The sequence below is a fragment of the Macrobrachium rosenbergii genome, chromosome 51 (assembly GCF_040412425.1).
Source record: "Macrobrachium rosenbergii isolate ZJJX-2024 chromosome 51, ASM4041242v1, whole genome shotgun sequence".
Taxonomy (NCBI): domain Eukaryota; kingdom Metazoa; phylum Arthropoda; class Malacostraca; order Decapoda; family Palaemonidae; genus Macrobrachium; species Macrobrachium rosenbergii.
This window is the reverse complement of record NC_089791.1, coordinates 70,532,652-70,560,505: the sequence shown is the minus strand read 5'-3', so window position 1 is coordinate 70,560,505 and position 27,854 is coordinate 70,532,652. Positions and strand designations below refer to the sequence as shown.

Here is a 27,854-nt window from a genome sequence, read left to right as displayed (position 1 = left end):
TATTTCTTGACTTTTTTTACAGCAAAATAACCATCATGTAAATCAACATGCTATATACAAATATAAAGACATGCAAATGTATAGCAATCTTCCTCATCACCATTCATTTATTGTGAGTGAAATCATTTACAAGTTAATTTATTATTATTTTGGCAAATGGTAAAAACAGAATGGATATTGTTTTATTTCCTCAGGATATCTATACAGGGAATCTATTCAGAAAAAAAAATATATGTAAGTATATAGCAACATTTCATGTAGTGCCACAGTGTACTTCATGAGTCATGCCACGCCTGGCTTTTTAGTGCATTTCTGAGTACAAATTTTTCTGTCATAGGAGGAGTAAAAAAGGGGATATATTATAAGAGAAATATATAAAAACTATATGCACTATGAGAATTGAAAAGACAAGAAATCAGAGCAAAAGGCAAGAGTCTCCATTGGAGATATGTCATGAATGTAATCACAACCATGAGGAACCCAAACCGGGAACACATTTCTTTTCATCCAGTTATTTTGTTAATTTTAGGGGATGTATCTCATAGTATGTAGAAATACTTTTACTGTAAAAATCAGCTTTCTAACTATCATATTTTCAGTTATTAAAAACAAGCAATAATTTTTTCCTTTTGCCATTTTCTCAAAACTTTTTTTAAAAAGTAAAGGGCCATACCTCGAAGAGGACTGAACCAAATTCAATGAAACTTTCACAGCACATGAAAGTTTAGCATAAGGAAAACTATTTTTCAGAATAACTTTTTTTATATAAATTTTTTTATATTACGTAATTTTTTTTTCAACTGCAAAATTTATAAACTTGGAGGTTAAATATTTTTATTTCCTAATGCATGTAGTTTCAGTATTAGTTATTTAATAACTAGTAAAAATTTGAAGCAAATCCCTTCAATGATACGGTAGCAGTGGTCACCTACTTTACAATGAGGCCTAAGGCAGTTCCATGCCCCTAAACATACCATAAAGGATTTTTCAATTATACTGTTGTAAACAATAAAACCAGATAAAAGATCATCACATAGAACATAGAGACTGAAAACATGCATAATAACTCTTTAAACCATCTTACCATGTACTCTGACTATTATTTGGAGAACCCTTCTGTGAACAATTTACTTGTGAGCTAGAAGGCTGGGGTCCTGAGGTAGGTAACTTTTGCTGCTGCTGCTGCTGCTGCTGCTGCTGCTGCTGCTGCTGCTGCTGCTGCTGCTGCTGCTGCTGTTGCTGCTGTTGTTGTTGTTGTTGTTGTTGTTGTTGTTGTTGCTGCTGCTGAATTTGTTGTATCTGTTGAGGTGGTGGTTGTGGCTGTGAAGGTGCAGGAGACTGTTGCTGTTGCTATTGAAAAGACAACAAAAAAATGAACATTCAACATCTCCATACTGAATTTAAAAATCTTTACAAAATACAATAAAAATCAAATTAAGAATGGTATTACTCCAAGAAAATGGAACATTGCTCCTACAACTGGAATTTTAGGTTCAAATGATTAAATGTGCTTAATGAAACTTCACCTTCGCAGAGCTTGAAAAGTTTGTCTGATGATACCATTTAATTTGGCATCATTCATACAGCTTTCCAGATGTCACCATTTAGCTTTATTTTTCTTTTACTTGACTAAAATATGATTACCAAACATTTCATAATAGTACACAAAAGAATATTTTACTATTGTTGATATTTCATCTCAAATATAATGTTCATACAATAAACTATTATTTTATAAAATTTAAATACTAATGCTAAATTCACCATGAATTTTGTCATAGATGTTAGCAACACAACAAGCTATTTGTAACTCATCTCCCCCTCCCTCAACTGAAGGGAAGGAATATATATTGGCTCTTTTGGGTTGTAACTTTTATTTTTTTCATCTTTTATGCAGTGGATATTATGAAAAAACACAAAAATAAAATGAGAAAATACCATAAAATTAATATGAGAATAACATAAAATAAAAATAAAAAGGAAGGTGTGTGTGTGTGTGCATGAGTTACGAGTTTTAGCATATACAGTATGAGTTGCTTTCTCTCTCTCTCTCTCTTTTTGGGGGGTTCTCCTTGATTCTTTCATTACAAGTTAGAGTACAGTACTGTATATCCTTTAATAAAATGTACAAAAGTTACAGTACAGTACTGTAATATCCTTTAGTAAAATGTGGAAAAGCATTAAGGTACAAAGCATAAACAGATAAAATCTCTAACGAAGTCAAACTCCTGCCTACCCCTCCCCACCCATCCCATACTGCATTCCCAGCCAGGGGAAACTCCTTTTGCAACTCACCTTTCAAAACAACCCTTTCTCTGAGTGAACTTATCTGTAAACAGCCTTACTGGCCCTCCTCTCCCATAGCACTCAACCTTCTCCCACAATTTAAATTGCACACATTTTCATGTATAACACTTTATGTAAGGCCTACTAGAAAACAGTGTGAAAATTATGACAAGGTGACTAAAAAAATTCTGAGATTTTCAGCAGATTTACCGCGCGCAGAGGGAAGGAAAAAGTTTTTTTCAAAAATTCACCATAAATCGAAATATTGTGCTAGAGACTTCCCGTTTGTTGCAAAATGAAGGTAAATGATTGAACGTTACTAGAATGTAAGAGTTTTAGCTTACAATTGCATTTTTCGACCATTTCAGTCGAGTCAAAGTTGACCGCAGGTTTAAATTTTGGCACTTATCGTGATTTATATGAAAATATTTCAAACCTGATAAAAGCTACAACCATGAGTTATTTTTTGTTGAATTCTACATGAAATTGCACACATTTTCATGTTTAACACTTTATGTAAGGCCTGATAGAAAACGGTGCGAAAATTACGACAAGGTGACTAATGAAATTCTGAGATTTTCAGCTGAGTTACCGCGCACGGAGGGAAGGAAAAAGTTTTTTTTCAAAAATTCCCCATAAATCGAAACATTGTGCTAGAGACTCTCCATTTGTTGCAAAATGAAGGTAAATGATTGAATGTTACTAGAATGTAAGAGTTTTAGCTTACAATTGCATTTTTCGACCATTTCGGTCGAGTCAAATTTGACCATAGGTTTAAATTTTGGCACCGTGATTTATGTGAAAATATTTCAAAACTGATAAAAGCTACAACCATGAGTTATTTTTTGTTGCATTCTACATGAAATTGTGCACATTTACATGTATAACACTTTACATAACGCCTAATAGAAAACGGAGCGAAAATTATGACAAAGTGACTAAAGAAATTCCGAGATTTTCAGCAGAGTTACTAGAAACTTCCCATTTGTTGCAAAATGAAGGTAAATGGAGGGAAGGAAAAATATTTTTTTTCAAAAATTCTCCATAAATTGAAATATTGTGCTAGAAACTTCCCATTTATTGCAAAATGAAGGTAAATGATTGAATATCACTAGAATGTTAGATTTTTTGCTTACCAAAAAATACCAAATATATATATATATATATATACAAATATATTATATTATATATATATAAATATATATCATATATATATATATATATATATATATATATATATATATATATATATATATATATATATATATATATATATATATATATATATATATATATATATATATATATATATATATATATATATATATATATATATATATATATATATATATATATATATATATATATATATATATATATATATATATATATATATCGGTTATATATATATATATAGCAGCATATATATATATATATATATATATATATATATATATATATATATATCTATATATATATATATATATATATATATGGTTCATATATATATATATATATATATATATATATATATATATATATATATAACCGACTGATCATATATATATATATAGAGGCAGACACTTTATATATATATATATATATATATATATATATATATATATATATAGACATCCCGGGATTATATATGTAATCAACGGATAGGTTTGCTTAAAAGCAAATGGGTGTTACAGACTAAATACACATACAAAACAAAGCCACTATAACACCTTCTAAAAAACATAACAAACATCTCACACAAACATCTCGAACTCTCGCCTACCGCGCAACAACTTCTCGCTGCTGGGAAGAAAGGGCATTGGATCGGGTATGATACATGAAACATACGCTACTGGGGTCTAAGCGATGTCAGGCAGGGCAGCCGATCGAGACTACAGGTCTACCCCAAAGCCAAATCAAAAGTCCTTCAAAAGAAGGCATCATGCTTACCCCATACAAAAATGGGAAAAAGCATGTTAAAAGAAGAAGAAGAAGATATATATATATATATATATATATATATATATATATATATATATATATATATATATATATATATATATATATACATACATACACATTCATATATACCCATATATATAATATCACATTTATATATACCCATATATATAATATATCTTTTTTTTACTTTGGTACAAATGCATAATGCAGGTGAAAAACCTTTTTTTTTTGCATAAAACGAAATATACAAAACACCAATAAATACATATATAAAAACTTTTAATAAATATAAAACTAAATATAAAATCAATGCAGCATACTCACTTGTAATCCTGACTCTTCGTTCTATTCTAGTTTTCTCCCTCCTCCATTGAAGAGTCTTGCATTTTTTTCCTCTCAACATGACGAGGTACAGGTGGAGGGAGACGCGCGCCCTTACTGCAGATGGGCCGCCCTTCGGCGGTCTGCTGCGCCCTCCAGTGTCCCTCAGGTAGGCGCACTCCAATATATGACCGCAGTGTGGTACTTGCGGTCACACTCCCCGAACCTGCAAAGTGCTACCTTGCAGGTGCAACAGACGTACCGGGTGTCTCTTCTTCTGCCATTCATGTGGCACGCCCGGCACCGTTTCTACTTATGCCCTTCTAGGAGCTCCAGTGTGTGATCCCCTGCCTGCAGCCGACACACAGGGTCCACTACCTGACGGGACATTGGAATGTGAGGGAGGGCGGCAGCAGGGACAGGGACAGCAAGGGCGGCGGCATCATCAAAGGAGGCGGCATCATCAAGGGCGGCGGCAGAAGGGGCGGCGTCGGCAGGAGCAGGACGACGGAGGTTGGCCCTCCTAGCGACATCTGCCCTATCCTCTCGGGGCAGATCTGGAGCTCGGGGCAGGGGGGCGGTGTTGGAAGGCCACTCTTCAGGATTAAAGTTTATGAGGGCATTCCTGGCCACCTCGAGAAACTGGATGTGGGACAACCTCCAGGTGTCCGAATTGTACCCACAGTAGAGGATGTAGGCATTCTGGAGGGCCAACTGAAGGAGGTATTTGAGGAGCTTCTGTGTCCACCTCCTGGTTCTCCTGGCAAAGGGATAATACTGGATGAGTTGATCAAAGAGATCAACTCCTCCCATGTGCCTATTGTAGTGCCCGATGATGGCAGGCCGCTGGACACGAAACTCCTCATACGTAACTCGGCCCTGCCGACGTGTCCTCTTCCGCTGAACGACCTCTTCATGGGTGGGCTCATGACTCGTCGTAATCATGGGCACGAGTCGGACCCCCTTCCAACAGATGACGAAGACATCTCCCTTCCGCCACCACTCTGTCTCTCCTCTTGCCAGATGTTGCAGGTGGCTAGCAAACCTCTTGAGGACATTCAGGGCCCCACGCACCAACCAAAGGGTACCACTGACGTGCACACCTGCTTCATACAGTTCCTGGGCCAGGGATACCGAGTTATAATAATTATCCATAAACAAGTGGTATCACTGGTTACGGAAACGATCCAAAAGACCGAAGACAGTGTCACGCAGCGTGGAAAAGACCCCGGAATACACAGAGAAGTCCACGACGTATCCAGTGTTGGATTCCGTAATAAAAAATAACTTCACACCATATTTCTCTGGCTTCTTGGGGTTGTACACTTTTATACTTAGACGCCCTTTGTATGGCATCATCCCCTCATCCAAAGAAAGGTTTTTGGAAGGAACCACAAGAAACTGGCACCGTTCACGAATGTAGTCCAACACTGGGTGGGCTAAGATGAGGCGGTCGGGGTTATTCCGGGGTATGGCCCTTTGGTTGAAGGAGTTGAAATACCTGTCCAATGCCAAGAAACTATCACGGGGCATAATACCGGGCACATTGGGCGTACTTAAAAAAAATTCCGCCTCCAATATTGCCTGACGTCGGCAGCAGGAATCATTCCAAAGAAAATGTGGAGCCCCAAATAATGGGCCATGTCCGTGAGATTGCAGTCCCACCAGCGATACGACAACGTCGTCTGCAGTTCCTCACGGCAGTACCGAGCGTAATCCGCCGTCTCTGCAACGAGGTATTCCAGCAATTCCCGCGTCAGGAAGAGCTGAATGAACCCCAGTTCAGTGAGAGGCACAGGGACGGTCAGTCCAGGTACTGCCGTGAATGGGTGCATGTTAGGTGGGGTGGGGTCCTCCAACCACCCCTCATCACTTTCGGACGAATGGCCTTCACCTAAGCTGCCGCGACGTTGCGACCTTTACAGGCCCGTGCACGGGCACGACTTCACACTCCCACCTTCCCCATTGGCCCATCTCCCTCACTTTCACCATCACTTTCTGTCTCGTCCCCACCAGTCACAATCGGTGTCTCCTCCTCCTCCTCAGACTCTCCCTCATACGCACTGAAACCACTGAACTCCAGTTCACTTTCCTGCTGTGGCTCCTGTACAGACATTGGGGGCAAATACTCGTCATCGCTGACATCGGGCGTGATGTCCTCGTCACTAGATGACCAACAGCCATCAAAATGAGGACTTTCCACCTGCTCTTGATCGAGCTCCAACAAGTACTCATCAATGTCCTTTTGTTGGAGACCTCCCAAATGCTTACAAATGCCCCTCAGGACACCCTGATGCTTCCTAGGGGTTGTAAAAGGCACAGGATGTGGTCCCTGGTTCGGTACTGACGATATTGGGACATCTCTGCAAATGTCCTGTTGCGTCAAAAATACGCTAACACTCGCAAAATTTCTGCAAAACACGAATGCATCAAGAAATTGCTCTCCGACAATGTGTGGCTGATGCTCTGTAGTGCGAGAAGAAAGAAATTCGCGCATGTGCGGCTGGGTAACACTTGTAAACAAAACAACAGCGTGATCCGTGAACTCCCAGCATCCCTCAAGGCGTGTGATTTAAAATCTTTCGCAAACTAGGCCTATAACTATTTTTCTGCGAATATTTAAAAAAACTTTTTGTAGTTGACGTATCGTATGTCCACTCGGCACCCGACAGACAATTTTAGTCGACGTACGATACATCCAGTCGGCGTTTAAGGGTTAAGTGTCCATGTGTCAAACGAGTATGGCCTATTCGAAGACGCGTCAGAATTACTTGTGTGTGTGTCTCTCTCTGATATGACGAACTCCATTTTCCAACACTGGATTTTATGTGTTTTAATTTGTTATTTTCAGGTTCTTCATTCCATATATTTTGCCATTTACTCACAATAACTGTTTTTATATATCTTGTATAATCACCAATAGGAATGTCTACATTTGCTCTTGTCATGTGGACTGCTTCCTTAACTGCTTTATCAGCCTCTTCATTTCCCTTAATCCCTATATGGGCAGGGATCCAACATATTTCAATAATTTTTCCATTAATATACAATTTATGGAGTGAAAACTTTATATGTTGTACAATATTTTTTTTATTGTAGCTTTGAATGGCTTCTATAGCACTTCTGTGGAGTCACTATAAATCACAAAATTATTACATGAGGCTTCTCTAATTATTTTTATGGCTGATATGATGATATTTTAGATGAAATCTTCCTCCAACCAGTGATTAAGAAGCTGTCAACTAGTGACATAACAGCTGACCTATGAAACTCTTGGCATAAATACCACTTTTTCTGTAACTCTTATTTCATTCATTACCTGTCTGTTGAGGGAGACAGTTGTTCTCCAAATTATAGAGCATTAATTTTATACCTTTTGGCATTTTTATGGGCTCCTTTTATTAGATGGAACAGTATTTTAACAGAATAATATATATATATATATATATATATATATATATATATATATATATATATATATATATATATATATATATATATATATAATCATGAAGCTACAAATGTCGCTTAATATCAAATCCACACTGTCTCGAGAATATCCCCGATGGGGAATCATCACCGAAGGGGAATTTATAAGTGATAAATGGATGCACACTGCCGAGTCTTGATCTCACAACACAGATACGCATCCAGCAACTCCAGTTGACGTTACCAATGAGCTATCACGAGAGGTATAAGTTAATCCTGAGTCTGGTGTACTTTATTTACCCGTTGAGAGTGGGAAAATTGTACTCAGCTTCAGCATTAACCCACCTCCACCATGAAAGTTCTTTGGTACTTTTGGAACACTGCTCTTTTTATGATATTTTTTATCACACCATGATTTATATACACTCATGAAGCTACAAATGTTGTTTAATGTCAAATCCACACTGCCTCTGGAATATCCCCGATGGGGAATTATCACCGAAGGGGAATTTATAAGTGATAAATGGACAGGCACTGCCAAGTCTCGATCCCGCGACACAGATACGCATCCAGCAACTCCAGTCGACATTACCACTGAGCTATCAAGAGGGGTATAAGTTAATCCTGAGCCTGGTGTACTTTATTTACCAGTCGAGAGCGGGGAAATTGTACTCAGCTTAGGCATTAACCCACCTCCACCATGAAAGTTCTTTGGTTCATTTGGAACACGCAGCTCTTTTTATGACATTTTCTATCACACCATGATTTATATACAATCATGAAGCTACAAATGTCGCTTAACATCAAATCCATGCTGACTCGGGATATCACCCGATAGGGAATTATCACCAAAGGAGAATTTATAAGTGATAAATGGACGGGCACTGCCAAGTCTCGATTCCGCGACACAGACACGCATCCAGCAACTCCAGTCGACGTTACCACTGAGCTATCAAGAGAGGTATAAGTTAATCCCGAGTCTGGTGTACTTTATTTCCCCGTCGAGAGTGGGGAAATTGTACTCAGCTTCGGCATTAACTCACCTCCACCATGATAGTTCTTTGGTGATATTTCCTCTCGGGGATATTCCAGAGGCAGCGTGGATTTGATATTAAGTGACATTTGAAGTTTCATGATTGTAGCTCGTGTTCCAAATAAATCATGGTGTGGTGGGATAAAAAGAGCAATTTGCTAGGGTTCCAAACGTACACCAGACTTCAAAGAACTTTTTGGTGGAGGTGATGTTAATGAAAAGCTGAGTACAATTTATCACTTATAAACGGGATAAATAAAGTACACCAGACTTGGGATTAATATTATATATTTCTCTTGATAGATAAAATGTCTCAGTGGTAATATCGATGCAATTGCTGGATATATATATATATATATATTATATATATATATATATATAATATATATATAATATATAATATATATATATATATATATATGTATATATGAGATATATAGACTCTGCAATATATGCCCATTTATCACTTATAAATTCCCCTTCAGTGATAATTCCCATCGGGATATTATATATAGGCATATATATGGGATTTGATATTAGCAATATTTGTAGCTTCATGATTGTATATAAATCATGGTATGATAAAAATATTATATATATATATATATATATATATATATATATATATATATATATATATATATATATATATATATATATATATAGTTAGTATATGACTAATTAATTTAAAAATTAATTTTTATTTCTTAGTATTTACAAAAGTAAAAAATATTGAAAAGTATAAACAAAAAATTACAGCAAGCAATAAAAGAAAATTCTACATCTAGGTTTAAGTAATAAGCAGTACTGTTTGCCACAGATTAAATAGCTGATGGTATGGATTTTTTCATGGGAAGAGTTGAGCAGAGTTGATCATCACTTGGGAAATTATCCAGTGCCAAGGAATGTGGGTAAGAAATATACAGAAAATCTATTTTTTTTTTTTTACACACTAGACTGCATGTTTCTGACTAGTTTATCGGGAATCGGGAATCAAAAGTCAGGAAGGAGATTCACAATCAGAATACAATTCATAAGCTGGAAAAAATCAAGAACTCTCTTAATTCACTTACATTATTCCCTTTGTTGAGAAGCCCACACCTACATGTCTTACAAATATTTTCTAACAAATTTCTCCCTACTGAGAAGAAACAACTCTACACAAAACTGAAAGTGAGACTCAAATGGGAAGCAAGACAAAAGCATAAAATTTTGAATTAGTTGTAATGTAGTGTTATACCATGCTTCAAGGCACTAAAATCATTCCTAAATTGATACAACATACATGAAATGATAAAATAAAGTATGATTTCTATGAAGTCTACACAACGTATTCCCTCAATTATCTGGAATTCAATCATTAAACGGACACCACCAGACCCCAGTGAGCAAGGTCCAAACATACAGGATATATATATACATATAAATTTTTAAAAAATTAAAAAACTGCTCCCCAATGGTTGGCAATACTGTGCAGCCTCAAGAAAATGTTGGTAACATTGCTCAAACTATCAAACAGACTGAGAGAGGGTTTTGAAGGGCAGGGGAATCCCAGAGAAGTTTCCACAGAGGGGTGTCGGATGGCTGGGCACCATGAGAGAGTAAGTGCAGTAAGGCTGTGCAAAGGAACTCTGAGAAGGGGTTGTTGTGGATAGTGGGTGGAGCTGGGGGGCAGTTTCTCTGGCTGGGAGGGAGTGGGGATGCAGTGATGGATACATGAAGATGGGTAAGTAGGCCCAACTTGATATAGCTTGTTTGGCTTCATGATTTTAAGTTTATGATACAGTAATTCACATTTTATTAAAGGATATGTACCGGGTGTTTTGAAATTAGAGCCCCCTCCCCCTCTCCACAGAACAAATGGAAATTTATGAAGTTTTCTGCTATAGCCTATCTCCAAGTACATTATTTCAAGTTTCTATTAAGCTATTTTTCATTTTACATTTCTTGTACTTTCTGACGGAGTTAGATACAACCATGGCTAACGACTCGGAGGAAATCAGAAGGATTGACCGAATCCGGGCTATAACCTTCAGAAAGACCAGGGATGCGGGCGCATCCCTCATTTCACGTTCCTGGATAGCTAAATACATTAAAAGAGATGAATCCTTTCTTAAAAGAAACTGGAACAAAAATCCATATGACTGTCATTGTGAAAAGTGAGAATCTTGGAAGGTCTGAAGTCCTTTCTCAAGAGTCAAAAGACATCATAGCTGAGGCAGTGGGTAGACCAAGAGTGTCTTTATGTAAATTGGTACTTGAACTAGAAACAAAAAGGGGAAAGAAGAGAAGTTATAGTGCTGTATATCGTGAGTTGAAAAAATCTGGTATCAAGCCATTTCATGTTATCAGCAAGCCCACCATCACTCAGCAACAGAGAGAAGACCTTGCATAGTTTTGTGGTTCATTTCTTGAAGATTGGGATGAAGCTGACTTTCTCCATGTTGCCACACCAGATGAATTCTTCTTTTACATAGTCAGGAAGCCAAATCATAAAAATGACATCATTTGGGCTGCAAAGTTGGAAGACATCAGCGATGACCTGCGCTGTCGCCAAGTTGTGAAATTTCCTGAATGTTTGGGAATTTTTCTGTTTCACAGCCTAATGGTTAATGTGGATCATCAAAGAAAAAGGACAGTCATGGAATGGCGAATACTTCAGAGAAATTCTGCTTACTGGTGGAGTATTTCCTTTCCTCAAAGATCCTGAAAATGTGTTATCTGTTGAAGAAGTCACATTTTTGCATAATAAGGCACCATGTTTCAGGGTTCTTCTGACACAGGAGCTGCTTTGAAACAGTGGTATCGATTTCTTCTCATCAAGTGAATTTCCAGTTAGCTCCCCTGACCTTAATGTGAAAACATTGGTAGTATCCTAAAGGATCGTGTTGAAGTGCACACAGTGAACTATGATGGTATACCAAGCCTCGATGACCTGCGAAGAGAGGTGACCGAAGTGCTCAGGGAAATGGAGTTTGAGTCTCGGCTTTTTATCGATTTGCTGAAATCATACCCCTCAAGAATGCAGGCTGTGGTACAGGCTGATGGAGGCCACACAAAATATTAAATACTCAGAGAGAAACTTAAATAAATACCTGTTCTGAATTACTTTTGTTTTTGTCCATATCAATTTTAGTTTATGCTGTAGAGGGGGCTCTAATTTGAAACACCCTGTACAGTACTGAGATATGGTGAGAGAGAGAGAGAGAGAGAGAGAGAGAGAGAGAGAGAGAGAGAGAGAGAGAGAGAGAGAGAGAGAGAGAGAGAGAGAGAGAGATACATTTACGTTGAAGCCTAATACAGTAATACTCACTCCTTCACTGTATTTTCTCATTTTTTACTTTTACAAACCAAAAGACAAACGCAATTGTGTGCGAAGGGTACGTACATATGCATGCACTCATTTGATGGCTTCAGTGAACTTCCTGGAGCTTGTCTGGTTTCATGTTTTTATGTTTATGATACAGTAATTCATATTTTATTAAAGGATATATATACAGTTGACCCCCGGGGTTCACACGAAACAGGGACCATCTGCCCATGCAAATATTTGACATACCTCTAAAAATGCTTATAACTACCTATTCTGATACTTCAAACATCAAAAAACCCTAAAAAATGCTTATACTGTACCTGAATATTTTAATAGTTTTATCATGACAAATATATTTAGTCACGAGTAATTATTGAATATTTCTCTATGAAAAATTCTGTGAATGGGCAAATTTTCCACAAATAATGTGGATATAAGTTCCTCAGAAAAATCTGCGAACAGGTGAAGCTGCAAATCCAGAACTGCAAATAGGTGGGGGTCCACTGTACTTTTTACTATATTTTCTCATTATTTTTACAAACCAAAAGATAAATGCAATCATGTGTTTAGGGCATGTACATATGCACGCACTTATTCCATGGCATCAGTGAACTTGTGGAGCTTGTCTGGCTTTGCATTTTTATGTTTATAATACAATAATTCATGTTTTATTTCTTATTAAAGGATATGTACTGTCATCAAAGCCTGAAGTTTTTAAAATGTCTGGCCATTGTAAGCACAAAAAGCAGCCTACACAGGTAAGTGAAGGTAAAAGGTATTTTTATAGTGTTATTAGAATTGTTATTTTGATAAAATTGTTTGTGTAAAGTATCATGTTGTGTTGCATACGAGAGAACAAACGGCTTGCTTCGCAAACGGTAAGATGTATATCACAGTGCTTGGTGCAAATGAAAACGTTGTGTAGCCTACCGAACTGCATGTCATGTATAAGAGAAAAAGAAGGGGGTTGCTTTTTTTCTGTTAGGTGTATTTAAGGAGTTTATTTTGTTACAAATAAGGGAAAATTTGACATAATTGTTTTTTGCATAAAGTTTCCATTTTAAAGTGTGATAGTTGTTGATTCTAAACACATTTTGAGTTTATAGCTATACAGTAATTGATAAGGTAAGGTGAGGGAGGGTATCGAATTGTCCTTGAACACCCGTAATTGCATTTATAAGGCTTATTTCATTACAAATAAGAGAAAGTAAGGTGGATAATTGAATTCTGCATAAAGTTTTCAGTTTGAAGTCTGATGGTTGTTTATATGCATATTTAGTGTTTATGGTTATGTAGTATTGACAAGGTAAGGTGAGGAAGGGTATGGAGTTGCCCTTCCTTACCCAATGAAGATTATTTTACTCATCATTATCCAGATTTTGTCATTGTCTGACAGGGCCTTGGCTCTATTAATCCAGTTAATTGAAGGATTACTGCATTTTTCCAAAGGCTTACTTGGACTAATTTTCCAGTTTTTTTTTTTTTTTACCAAAAAATTAATCTTCATTTAGAGTAAAATGGGTTCAGTATTTTCTGAAACAGTTTCACTTAGTGTTCTAGTAAAATTCAAAATGGTAAGTTCTTTACACAAATAAAAACTTGGTCATTACCATAGCCGATCAACTGAGTAATACAATTTAAAAAATTTTTTACTATGGCCCCCTTTCTTTTAATTTACAGTTAACTCAGATTAGTTCAATAAGGCTATTTTGAAGTAAAGCAACTCAAATATATAAAAACATATCTTATTTGGTGGTATTTCTATGTAAATACTCTTATCAATTAAAATTTTTTTTATATATGTGACAAAAATATGAAAGGGAAAGGGTTAATACCACATGACCATATACTAGAAAGAACTGATGATGGCTATCAATATCTAGTTCTGTAAAAATCTAATTTCACTCACTGTTAACTGTACTTTCTGCTGATGTAACTGGTCTGTATCTCCTACAGGAGGAAGAGGAGCAACTTCTTCTGGGACAGCTACATCCGCTTCTTCACATTCTTCTGCTTCAGGCTCCTGAATCAAAATTTTACTTCATTATCCAAACTTGTATAACAAAGCCAAATTAATTCCAGCAAAGTACAATAAAATAAACAGTAGTTTAACAACTCCATGGCCATATATATATATATATATATATATATATATATATATATATATATATATATATATATATATATATATATATATATATATATATATATATATATATATATAATAATGGCATACCCAATTACTTAGAGGTTAGGGTCAAGAACCCCCTCACTCAAGGCGAATTTTTGTGTAAGTCTGGCACAATCTCTAAAAATGCTAATAAATGCTTATTTCTGAACACTAAATATGACCCTAATGATGCTCCCAAAGTATTAAGCTAAGTTTAAAATGAAATTAAAGTTACTGTAATTTCACTTAAAAGTTAGCTCAATACATTACCCTTAAAAAAAAGATATAAATGGTTGATGTAAAATTACAGGTGTGTGAAGATTACATATACTATTTCTCTCTCTCCCCAGATGCGTGTACCAAGTACCTGGTTATTACATATCTAATTTCAAAATTCAAAAATTTACCTCACTTCAGCCAGATACCTGAACTCTCATAACAATAGGAAATTACGACTGAGTACTCTAAAGGTAATAGTGATCCCTTAAAAAATTTATTAATCACCTTCTCCCCATTCCACCACTCCATTTTTAGAAGTCTTCTCAATCTCATTTTTAAGAACTTCTTTTTCTGTTTCTTTCTTTGTTCTGATATGCTCTATGTATGTATGAATGTATGTATGTATGTATGTATGTATGTATGTATATATATATATGTATATATATATATATATATATATATATATATATATATATATATATATATATATATATATATATATATATATATATATATATATATATATATATATATATATATATATATATATATATATATATATATATATATATATATATATTACTGTCAAGATGCGTACCAAGTACCTGGTTATTACATAAATAATTTCAAAATTAAAAATTTACCTCACTTAGCCAGATACCTGAACTCCCATAACAACAGGAAATTACGACTGTGTACTCTAAAGGTAATAGTGATCCCTTAAAAAACTTATTAATCACTTGAAAAAATCAAACTCTATTTAACAGAATAAGTGTGAGGTATCAACAATTAAACTAGAACTATTCTAGAGCAAAAGGGCATCACTCCATCAAAACTAAATAAACAAAGCATGTTTATCACTGTGCCTTATGCACACACAATTAATCCTATTCACTGGTGGCCAATAAATGAGACACTGTTTTTCTAAAAATATTTTATACAAAAGTTCATTTTTAAATTCAAAATTTTTTAATTAGAATTCACAATCTGAAATATTTACTATCATATGAAAATAACACAAAACTTAATTCATTCTTGAATTAAATAATGAAACAAAACTAATTCACAAAAACTTTATCAGGAATTTAAATTAATCAAGCAAAATTTAAACTATCAAGAATTACTCATGATTTGAGAAGAAAATCTTAATAAATGAAAAAGTAAATCAAGTATGCAATGTTAAATTACCAAGAAATATTTAAAATGCTATGTAAATAAATGTTACATCACAAACATAAAAAATGTGAAAATATGAAGAGATTGCAAACAGAAAAAACACAAAAATACACACAAGATTTATCAATAATAATTTCACTGAGGCAAAATTTCCTTAGCTGCTTATACCACGGTATCAATAAGTAAAATTCACATTACCTTGCACAAACTTGTGAAAATTTTGTAAAATCACTTGCTGCAGCTGCTTTTCCACAAAACACACTTTTAATTAGGCGCTGTTACACTTTTCCTAGACTCAGATCTCAAAAAAGCTAGCCTAACCTAACCTAACCTAACCTAACAAGACCAGTGACCACAATATTGTACGTTAATTAATAACTTCTCTCTTTTGAAGAGAGAGAGAGGGAGAGGGAGAGAGAGAACCAGACAGGTCGGTCTCAAGAATAAGAATGAAACAGATTTCAAAATTCCAGTATCACATGAAACAATTACATGACGTTATTAAGGCATTTTGGTTACGAGACACCAAAAGATAAATTTCTAGAAGGAAGGTGATGTCACTCCAAGCAAACATTTAGAAAGCAATCGGGACATGTTACTCTTTCTCTCAAAGTGGCATACGTGATCAAAGCCATGTAGGTAACTTTGTGACATCACTTGTATTCTTTTCCTATGGGAAAAGGCTTTTACAGAAATCTTTACACAATCGAAACATACTGCAATCGGCTAATTATGATTGACGTGTTTTATAAATAAGACAAAAAACCGAGTTGATTTCCTGAACGAATCTGCAATTGTTATTCCTAACTGTCCTCACGTTAACCCAAAACAAAGTGCTCTCTCTTATCTCAACTGATGACAATTGAAATGAAACAAGCTCTCACTAGGACACACATGTTCCTTTTACTAAGTTGCTATTGTATTACTAATTCTAAATTATGCTATTAAGTCATCTAAAGCATTAATTCTTTTGAGATCTGTTATGATATTTCAACAATTATTATTATTACACAATACATGATGAATAAAAGAGTAAATTATCAAAATTATAGGAGGATATATGTATTACAAGGCAACATCATGAAAAATATATGTGTGTATATATATATATATATATATATATATATATATATATATATATATATATATATATATATATATATATATATATATATATATATATATATATATATTTATATATATATATATATATATATATATATATATATATATATATATATATATATATATATATATATATATATATATATATATATATATATATATATATATATATATATATATATATATATATATATATATATATATATATATATATATATATATATATATATATATAGTGTGTATATATACATATACATATATATACATACATATACAGTATATACACACATATATTTCTGAGCTCCGGACCTGTGTCAGCGGTGAAATGTCCCTTAGAGCACACATTTCTAGGAATAAATATTGCTAAATATACCAGAGAAAAAGCCAACAGGAATGCTGAGGTTACTACCCTCAGAGCGATCACCTATTATGTAACAGGTGTCGGTATAGAGCAGGGTGAGTGAATTTGTCCACTACCACAGGACCTAACTCTGTAGAACGTCCCAATGTCAAAACCCCCGGTACGAGAAGAGCCATTCCAGCGGCAACTCACCCGGACCTGTACCTGACGACCTGAGCGCCATCTACCCTCATTCCATCTTAGCACGCATTTCTGTGATCACGCTTTTGCTTGTGCTCTGTGTTCTGTGTTCTTTTCGCTTAATTTGGAATACCATGTCTTCTGTCACTGAAGTCACCACCACTAAGTTGAGTACCATCTTCTTGCGGGGTTTTAGTTGTATCGAGGCTGTACTTGGCCCTTAATTTAATAATTATTAGGTCAAATATCGGGCGTTCCTCTGCGTTCGCCCGGCCCCGCCATGATGACCTAGCGGTACGCCTCTATAGACCAGTTCAGTAGAGGTTTCGCTGGGTCATTTACATTAATGTTTTGTCTTACAATTGACGTTACCCCTTCAGGAAGTTCATTTTGGGGAATTTTATATACATTGAGCTGGCCAGTGTGCTGATATTAATACTGGTGTTAGTATCAATTCTTTAGGGAGCGTCCTCCCACGGTTTTATGCTTTTAACCCCTTCATAAAGAATTTTTTGGCTCTCGCTCGAGTAGATTTTGTTCCCCAAGCTGGTGCTATCTTACAGTCGGTTTTTCTGAATTGTGGTACAATGGATGACATGGATATTTATGGATTAATATTACCTTAGCATGGCGTCAGGAGCAGCCCTTTTGGTTGCCCACTTCCTGTTCGCTTCGCTCGGGTAGAACATACCCCTAGCACAAGCGTTTATTATTTTATATTTTTGAGTTGTTTATGTATTGATGTATTGTTGTTGGTTAAATTTTGTGGTACTAGCCTAACCCTCTCGTCTTAATCGGTGGGTTAGGCTACGTAGGTTAGCTTTGCTCATTGACTCTGCTCCCTTCTCTCCTAACTGTGTCGCTTGAGTTGTGGAAGGAGGTGTGGGCCGGTGAAGGGAGCGCCACGTTCGTTGTTCCATCCGCTGTTCCGTGCGTTTTGGGTATGCTTGGGTTCTCTGTTAATCCTCCTCCCCTTCTAATGAAGGGAGAAAAGTGATTCGCAATGCATAGCCCTATGCCCTACATGTCGGTCTTCGGTTGGCCTTCTGAACGGAAATTTTCTCCCCTTCACAGTTCCCCCCCTACCTCCCCCTTCCTCCACTCTCTCCCTTTTTTCCCTTTATAGGCTTCGTCTTCAGGGAAAAGATGTGTTGGGTTGCAGTAATCCAATGTGCATAGCCTAACCTCTTTTCGTAACTTCTGGCTAGTGTCTTCTTCCCCCTGCAGGGAGAGGCTCGGTACATTTCAACACCCAGTAAGGGTGTTGCGGTCAGTGTCTGGGGGTTTCCCCCACTCAGTCAGCCTTGGTATCGTGACACAGCCATGTCGTTACTCCCCCACCTTTCCCTGTATAGCAGGTGATGTGCTATCCCTCCCCGTGTGTGGAGCGTCGTTCTCTCGGGGCCGTCACTCTTTGGGGGGGGGACCTAGATGGGTCTCCAATCGGAGGTTACCCACCCTCCTGGTATTCGTTTTAACGTCACACACCTCGCTAGTGTTTCGTTTGTTCGCTTCCTCATTGGTTCGCGGAACTCCGGACACTTTCAGGGCCTACACAACCCTAGCTGACTCCGTTCCTCTGATCTTCGGTCCCCCTGTTACCGCTAGCCTTTTCCACTCCGGTGGTCTTTGGTTTTAGTAGGTTGGCTTTACTCACTTTTGTTCTCCTATGGACGACGAGAACTGCTCTAATAGTGAACCACTCCGCCCCTACATCGTAACCAATGGCGGGGTAGCGGGGTTTCCGGGGTCTCAGTACTGGAATGACATGTCCAGCATTAAAAAACTGCTATTCCATGTATTTAACCAGCGATTTTTCTGCCGGTCTCCGGCACTCATGGCAATTTATATTTAATTCTAAGTGTGCATGACCTTAGGTTAAGGTATATATCATTCACGTCGGATCATATCCGGCGTCACTTAACTTACTCTGTCATGTAGCATGATTTTAGGTTAAGGTATATATTATTCCCGTCGGTTTAACTCCGGTGTTCCTTAACTTATTTGCCATGTATATTTGTTTTGCTTCACCAGACTACTCCGGTAGGACTGATAATCTGCTAATTGCATGTCCTGTTATCTGCTCTAGCATAAGGCCCCTATCTCTGCCGGATTTACTCCGGCGTGCCTTCAGATAAGCATACTCATATACAGTTTATCCATACAGATGGTACGCTGCCAGGAGTCCGGGTGCACCGCAGTGCTGCACCAGCCCTGCGGCCATGTTGTCTGCCGCCCCACTCCCGGCTGCGCAGTCAGGGTGGGGAGACTTGATCGTTTGGCACCGGGTGGATGTGAAGTGTGCTACGCTTTGTTTGAGCAGTTCCAGGACGAGTCGGTAAGCCTAAAGTTACGGCCTTTAGTTTACCTGGTTCCTTGACTTATTTGATAGTTTATAAGGTTCTTGTTATATCCCTTATATATATTTCAAGTCCTTGATGTGCAATTCGTTAGTCCTTATTATTTTCAGGCCAAACAAGCTTCTCGCAACGCTTCCTTGGCCACCCTTAGGGGTTGGGTGGCTGGTTTTGGGAGGAACGTCCCATCGGGGAGGCCATATGTTCTATCGGAGGCCATTTGTAACCTCCTCTTCCCCGGCGCCCGGTTTGCTGTGGCTGTCCCAGCAGAAGTGGCAGCCCCTTTGATCGAGCATATCCGGGAAGCGACGCAGCCCTCCCAGGATGTCAACATAGCAGCGGAAGTGTCAGAAGAAGTGGCGGCCATTAACTTGGACCTGGAGCCCATGAATGTGGAACCGGACCAGGAGGTAGGTAGGGAGGTAAGTGAGGCAGGGGGACCGGACTCCCTTTTTAATTCCCCTTCATCCTCTGTATCTTCTTTAAGGTTTCCAGAAGTCCTCCTTCCTTGGGGATAGGTCGACATCGACCATCCCGAAGGTAAAAAAGTCACTAAAAGGTAAGGGATATATAAGTCCTCTTCCTCCCGCAAGGCAACTCCCTTTCCCCCGGGGAAGTCACGGGCTTCTAGACCGGCGGCTTCCGTAGCTAGTGACACTCCCTCTGTAAAGGGGTCGAGATCAAGGGCAGCCAAAGCCAGCCCCCCTCGTCAACCTGCTTCCAATTTCCAAGAATTGGCAAGCATGCTGCTTGATACAATCAACAAGCAGATGGATGAGAGGTGGAAGACAGTATTGGAAAAGCTGCAGAGCCAGGAGACCAAGATCTCCGGGCTCGTGCGCTCTGGTGGGTCAGCTCCGTCCTACACCTTTCCGGACGCCTCCGCCCATCCTCCTTTCGATAAGGGGAACCCTTGGCGCTTGGCTCTTCATGCTCCCCAGCATGAGGATACCTTAACCATTGAAGGTCTAGGGACGCGCAGACTTCAGGAGCTGGAGTTCTTTCCTCCAGGTCTGCTTCCTCCCTACCCAGGCTTCGCTAGATTGACAGAGGAAGCATGGGTGAGAACAGATAAGGTCCCTAAGGAGACAGTCATCTTTCCTGGGGATCAGGCTCAATCGGCTCTGCTTCGCACCCTTGCGGAGTGGGAAGCAGAGAACACAAAGTTGACCCCCTTCAAAGGAAATTTTACTATGTTTTCTTTGGGGGATAGGATCGCAACTCCTTGCATGTCGAAAGTGGCTCAGGCAACTGTTCAGGCATGCATGGAGGGTAAGTCAATGCCGCAGCTCTGGGAGACCGATCCCACCTCTTTGGTCCTCCCCGGTGACTCCGAATTCTGGAACGATGTCCCGTCCACCTTTACGGCGGGCAAGCTGGACCCAGACTGTGCGTCCATTCTCTTCAGTGAGCAGCTTCCCAAAATTAAGGAGGCTCTCCTGAAACCAGAGTTCGACGCTAGGTGTCGGCCGAGCCGTGCAATGAACTCCTTGTGCATAGCAGAGGCGACAGCTGTGTTGTATTCAGATGAACCCTTTTTCCAGGTCTCAACTAAATCTCTGCTGGCGGGATTCCAAGCACACCTGTTTGATTTTACAGTGGCAAGGATGAACTGTCACAAACATTTTTGCGGATGCCACTATTAGGCACGAGCCTAATAAACTGATGAAAAGCTCGATTTGGGGGGCTAATTTATTCCCCGAGGACAAGGTGAATAATGTCCTGGCGGAAGCAACCAGGGCTAACCAGAGCCTCCGCTCCCGGTGGGGTATTCCCGCCAAACGCAAAATCTCCGAGTCCTCCGGTTCCCATAGCAGGTCGGGGAAAAGGTATAAGAAGTTTAGGAGGCCACAAACCCCAACTGTAGTTCAGGCTGTACCCGGTCTCTCCGGTCGGTCAGCCTTCCACTCAAAGGCCCAACCCCAACAGTTTGTGCTGGTGCAGCCGGCACAGCATTCCCTTTGCCTCCCCCACCTTTGTGACGTCTCTGGCGTACAACCCAGCCTATGAAAGCCATGGTTCCTTTCGTGGCTTCAATAAAAACGCAAGGGGAAGCAGAGCAGGGGCTGCCTTCAGAGGCAAGGCTGCATTGCGGTCCCTCTCCCGGGAAGAGGCGCGGACGGGCCAGAGGAAGTAAACCTTCCCCTTCCCAATGAGAAGATTCAAAGGCTTTACCCGGAATCAGTGGACCTTCAGCCCAATGAGAAGATTCTCAAGGGACTGGGATGGAGTTGGGTCAGGACCCACCACCTGGGTCAGGTTCCATCAGCCCCCTTACGGACTTCCGCGAAGGAACTACTCCAAAAACGGGCCATAAAGAAAGTGAGGCACCTGAAATTCCAAGGCAGACTGTTCAGCGTCCCCATAAAAGGCTCAGCTCAACAAAGAGTAATCTTGGATCTGTCTCGTCTCAACCTTTACATACAATGCGACAAATTTCGCATGCTTACAATCTCTCAGGTACGGACTCTACTTCCTCGTGGAGCCATCACCACGTCTATAGATCTTTCAGACGCATACTATCACGTCCCGATTGCGAAACTTCTCTCCTTACCTATGATTCAGACTGGGAAGGCAAGCTTATGCATTCAGAGTCATGCCATTCGGGCTCAACATAGCGCCCGAATATTCATCAAGCTGGCAGAGACAGTAGTACAGCAGTTACGGTCCCGGGGGATCATGCTAGCCGCATACCTAGACGACTGGATAATCTGGGCATCCACCGTCGAGGAATGCCGGAGAGCTACAGCCATAGTGATCGAGTTTCTGAGTCCCTAGGCTTTCAGACAAACAGGGAGAAATCCCATCTAACTCCGGAGGCTCGGTTTCGGTGGCTAGGTATCCAGTGGGACCTACACTCACACAGACTGTCTCTTCCGCCAGCCAAAAGGAGAGAGATAGCCAAGGCCACCAGGCAGTTCCTCAAGCGCAGGAAAGCTTCTCGCAGGACTCAGGAGAGGATCCTGGGTTCTCTTCAGTTTGCATCTGTCACAGATCTGCTGCTGAAGGCAAAACTGAAAGACATAAACAGAGTGTGGTGGAGACGAGCCAATATCAAACTCAGGGACAAGGTGTCTCTAGTCCCTCCAGTTTTGAGAAAAAGACTCGGCCGTGGTCAACAGTCAAGGGCCTGTCAAAATCGGTGCCCCTTCAATTTCCTCCTCCATCACTAGTAATCCACACAGACGCTTCATTAGCGGCTGGGGAGGATATTCTCAATACGAAAAAGTACAGGAACATGGTCCACAATGTTCCGCCAGTTCCATATCAACATCCTGGAAGCAATGGCAGTGTTTCTGACTCTGAAAAGGCTTCGCCCTCCCAAACAGATCCATATCAGACTGGTTTTGGACAGTGCAGTGGTGGTACACTGTATAAACAGGGGGAGGCTCCAAGTCGAGTCGATCAATCAAGTGTTGATAGCCATCTTCTCTCTGGTGGAAAAGCACAAATGGCACCTATCAGCCACTCATCTTGCAGGGTCCAGAATGTCATTCGGACTCTCTGTCCAGGTCAACTCTGCTGGAGTCGGAGTGGTCTCTGGACAGAGCCTCGTTCGCTTGGATTTGCCTTCAGGTTCCAGGTCTCCAGGTAGACTTGTTTGCCACGGAGAGCAACCACAAACTCCCTTGTTATGTGGCCCCCAACCTGGACCCTCAAGCTCATGCCACAGATGCAATGACATTAGACTGGAACAAGTGGCAGAGGATTTACCTGTTCCCTCCGGTAAACCTGCTGCTGAAAGTGCTGCACAAACTCAGGTCTTTCAAGGGGCAGGTGGCTCTGGTAGCTCCCAATTGGCCAAAGAGCAACTGGTACCCTCTTCTGCTGGAGCTGAAATTCAAGTGTGTCATCTGTTACCCAGACCCAAACTGACACAAGTAGTACAAGCCATGGACTGTGTCAGCTTCCTCAGAATTCTGAATGCCCTGGCTTTGTGGACTTTATGAAATTCGCGCTCAGAGAGGGGCAGATATAGACCCAGTTAACACTCTGTTCTTGGAATCAGATAAAAGAGAATCTACTCTCAGGCAGTACGATTCAGCAGTTAAAAAACTGGCATCTTTCTTAAACATTCTGAAGCTCAGGTTATCACCACGAATTTGGCAATCTCTTTCTTTAGGTCATTGTTTGAAAAAGGTCTAGCTGCAGCTACAATTACCACAGCTAAGTCAGCCTTGAAGAAAGTGTTTTTGCATGGCTTTAACATTGACCTAACAGACTTATACTTTTCATCAATCCCAAAGGCATGTGCTCGTCTGAGACCAGCAACCCGTCCTCACACGGTTTCTTGGTTTCTTAATGATGTTTTGAAACTAGCATCAGAAACTGATAATGATAACTGTTCATATTTGAGTCTGTTAAGGAAGACGTTGTTCCTAATTAGCCTAGCTTCAGGTGCTAGGATATCGGAACTGTCCGCTCTCTCTAGAGGTGTTAACCATGTAGATTTCCTCCCGTCAAGAGAAGTTCTTCTTTCCCCAGACCAAAGTTTCCTAGCAAAGAATGAAGACCCTCAGGATAGGTGGTCTCCTTGGAAGGTTGTTCCTCTTCCACAGGATCCATCCTTGTGACCAGTCACTACACTGAGGGCTTACTTAAGGAGAACTTCTCAAGTTTTGTCTGGTCCTCTTTTTTTATTAGGAAAAAGGTGGGAAACTTTCCTTGAAAGCTATCAGACAACAGATTTTATATTTCATTAAACAAGCTAACCCAGATTCAGTACCGAAGGTACATGATATCCGGGCAGTGGCAACCTCCACAAACTATTTCCACAATATGAATTTTGATGACCTGAAAAAGTATACAGGTTGGAAATCTCCATCAGTTTAAGCGCCACTATCTTAAATCACTGGAAGCTCTGAAGTTCCCTACAGTGGCTGCAGGGAGTATTATCCCTCCCTCCTAGTTAGTCTTTCTCCCATTCCCCTCCCGCCTGCCTGCCTCATTTGCTTTCCCTGCCATCTTCTCCTGGGCCACGCATGCTTCACATCCTGGCCCTAGTTTATCAATATATATAATTGTACCTGTTTTATGTGTTAGGTTTAAGTGGTATTGTAAATTTTCTTTATGTTAGTCTTAAGTTTGAGTACCGTTAATTGTCTATGTTTCATGGTTACTTTAAGTTTTAATACCATCTGTTCAGAACCTTGTTTTGTCCACAATGATTCTTAGTCTTAAGATTAATGTTTAACTTATATTCTCTACTGCTGAGATAATTAAATTAGGCTTAAGTAACGGTGCCTTTATTTATCTCTACCTCTTATTTGTCACTTATAATCCTTCACCTTGCTTGGTATGATTCTCTGATACAATTTCACCGGCTGACACAGGTCGGAGCTCAGAAAAGGGATTTTGACAAAGGAAAAATCTATTTCTGAGGGAGGACCTGTGTCACCCGGTGACCCTCCCAGGTTATTCAATTTCCCCTATTAGGCATACCAAGCTGGTTAGGTGGGTGCTAACCTGGAATGAGGTAGATGGTGCTCAGGTCGTCAGGTACAGGTCCGGGTGAGTTGCCGCTGGAGCGGCTCTTCTCGTGCAATCGGGGTTTTGACATTGGGACGTTCTACAGAGTTAGGTCCTGTGGTAGTGGACAAATTCACTCACCCTGCTCTATACCAACACCTGTTACATAATAGGTGATCGCTCTGGGGTAGTAACCTCAGCATTCCTGTTGGCTTTTTCTCTGGTATATTTAGCAATATTTATACCTAGAAATGTGTGCTCTAGGGACATTTCACCGGGTGACACAGGTCCTCCCTCAGAAATAGATTTTTCCTTTGTCAAAATCCCTTATATAAGCTGTACACACATTTCACACATATATATTAAACACACATTAAATATATATATATATATATATATATATATATATATATATATATATATATATATATATATATACACACAGTGTAATATGAAAATACATACTATTTAACTTTATCACATATATAATTGTTCTCTGCATTAGCAAAATTACTAAAAGGACCTCATTCAAACTGGATGGTATCTATCTAATGGAGTATTTATTCAGAAAGTTACAAGCTTTCTTGGACAAACAGTCCACATTATCAAGTACCCGTACAGTGACCAGACGCATAGTCCAGCTGTATTTATATGTGTGTGCTGTGTCACTGTACAGATACTTGATAACGTGGACTGTTTATCCAAGAAAGCGATAATGTATCTTGTCGGTTTGCAGGTGTTGGCGTTGCTCGTTTTTCTGAATAAATACTCCATTAGATACCATCCAGCTTGAATAAGGTTCTTTAGTAATACCTGTTCTGTTTACATATATACATACATACTGTGAACTATATATACATGTCCCCCAGCTATTGTCCCCGGTTTAGCCAGATCATATTATGGGGTTTGTTCCGTTTTGACGGGGCGTCATAAACCATTGAAGAAAAAATTGTCATAGGTTGATAAGAAAAATCTATGCCGAAAATCATAAAAATCTCTAAGAAAATCTTATTTTTAATGCTTTGAGTGTATTAAAAATGATGTAAACTTTATTTTCATCCGAGTTTTTCATAAAAAAATAAATTTTGATTATTCTGCCGTTTTGGAGCCATATTTCTTGTCGGATTGGCGATTTGACGTGTCTAGTGAACCCTGAAAACGTGTCATAAACCGGGAAATAATTTCTGATGAATATATTTGAAAACTGTCGTAATTCCTCAGAATGTTCGCCGTAAGCTGGACCCACCACACATATCGTAAACCAGGAGGTCCCACTCACAAGGCTAATAGATTTCAACAAAATAAACTGCCTGTAACTCGTTCTAATAACTTTCATTTTCGTATCAAATCATATATAATATGCTAAATAACAATATAGCTTCCGAAACCTATATCATGACATCTAGCCTCAGAAGCAGACGGGCCGGACATGTCATTAACCAGTGGTGAAATTTTGAGGTCTGTGAAGCGCTGGTTCAATCAAATGTGTGTGTGAAGTGTGTGTTTTGATGTAACTTTCCACCTGTCCATACTAAATATACACACAAAAACAAAGCCACGTTTATATATATATATATATATATATATATATATATATATATATATATATATATATACACACATACATACATTAACCATATATAATTGCTGCTGGGAAGAAAGAGTATCGTTGGGTATTTATTGAAAGCTACATGAAACTATCAAGTACCAAGCGGTGACCAGGCAGGGTCCAGCTGATTTATATGTGTGTGCTGTGTCACTGTACAGGGTCGTGGACCCAAAAGCCAAAATCAAAAAGTCCTTCAAAAACATACTGCATCGCCGGGGTTTACGAAAATTGGGGAAAAATCCAAAATACAAAAATGGGAATAAAAAATAAATTTTGATTACTCTGCCGTTTTGGAGCCATAATTTAAAAGAAAAAGAATTTCTGATGAATATATTTGAAAAAGAAGAATATATAATAAACTATATTTTAACCAAGGGATATATATATATATATATATAGTGAACCCCGATCGTTCAGTCGGTTATGGGTAGCACACCCGGACTTCCTGAGGTCTGAATAGCTAAAACCCTCTAAAAACACTTAGAACTGCCCATTTTGATAGTTTAAACACAAGAAAAACCCTGTAAAAATGCTTTATACCTGAGTATTTTAACAGTTTTATCTAAAAAAGTGCATTTATTCATGAAAATTATCTGAAAATACAGTAATTAGTGAATATTTCCCAGTGAAAAATACACGTTAAAAAAGAAAAAGAAGAAGGAATATATATAATTTTATATATATATATATAAATAATGGGGGTACCCCCCCTGTGAATAGCTAAAATATGTTCCATAGAGAAACCCTGTAAAAACAAATGTATTTTAACAGTGAGTTTATTCAAAAATTATCTGAAAATACAGTAATTGAGAACAGTGAATACACTGGGGTTTACTGTATGTAC

General features: G+C 38.7%; 1 protein-coding gene across 1 annotated transcript in view; it reads right to left on the bottom strand.

The window, feature by feature from the left end:
• Window positions 1-27,854, bottom strand: part of LOC136833478 (ubiquitin carboxyl-terminal hydrolase 9X-like) — a 525,953-nt gene that overhangs the window by 12,047 nt on the left and 486,052 nt on the right. Inside the window, 2 exon segments of the mRNA XM_067095694.1 lie at window positions 1,085-1,350; window positions 14,254-14,367. Of these exon segments, the coding sequence (XP_066951795.1) occupies window positions 1,085-1,350; window positions 14,254-14,367 (380 nt within the window).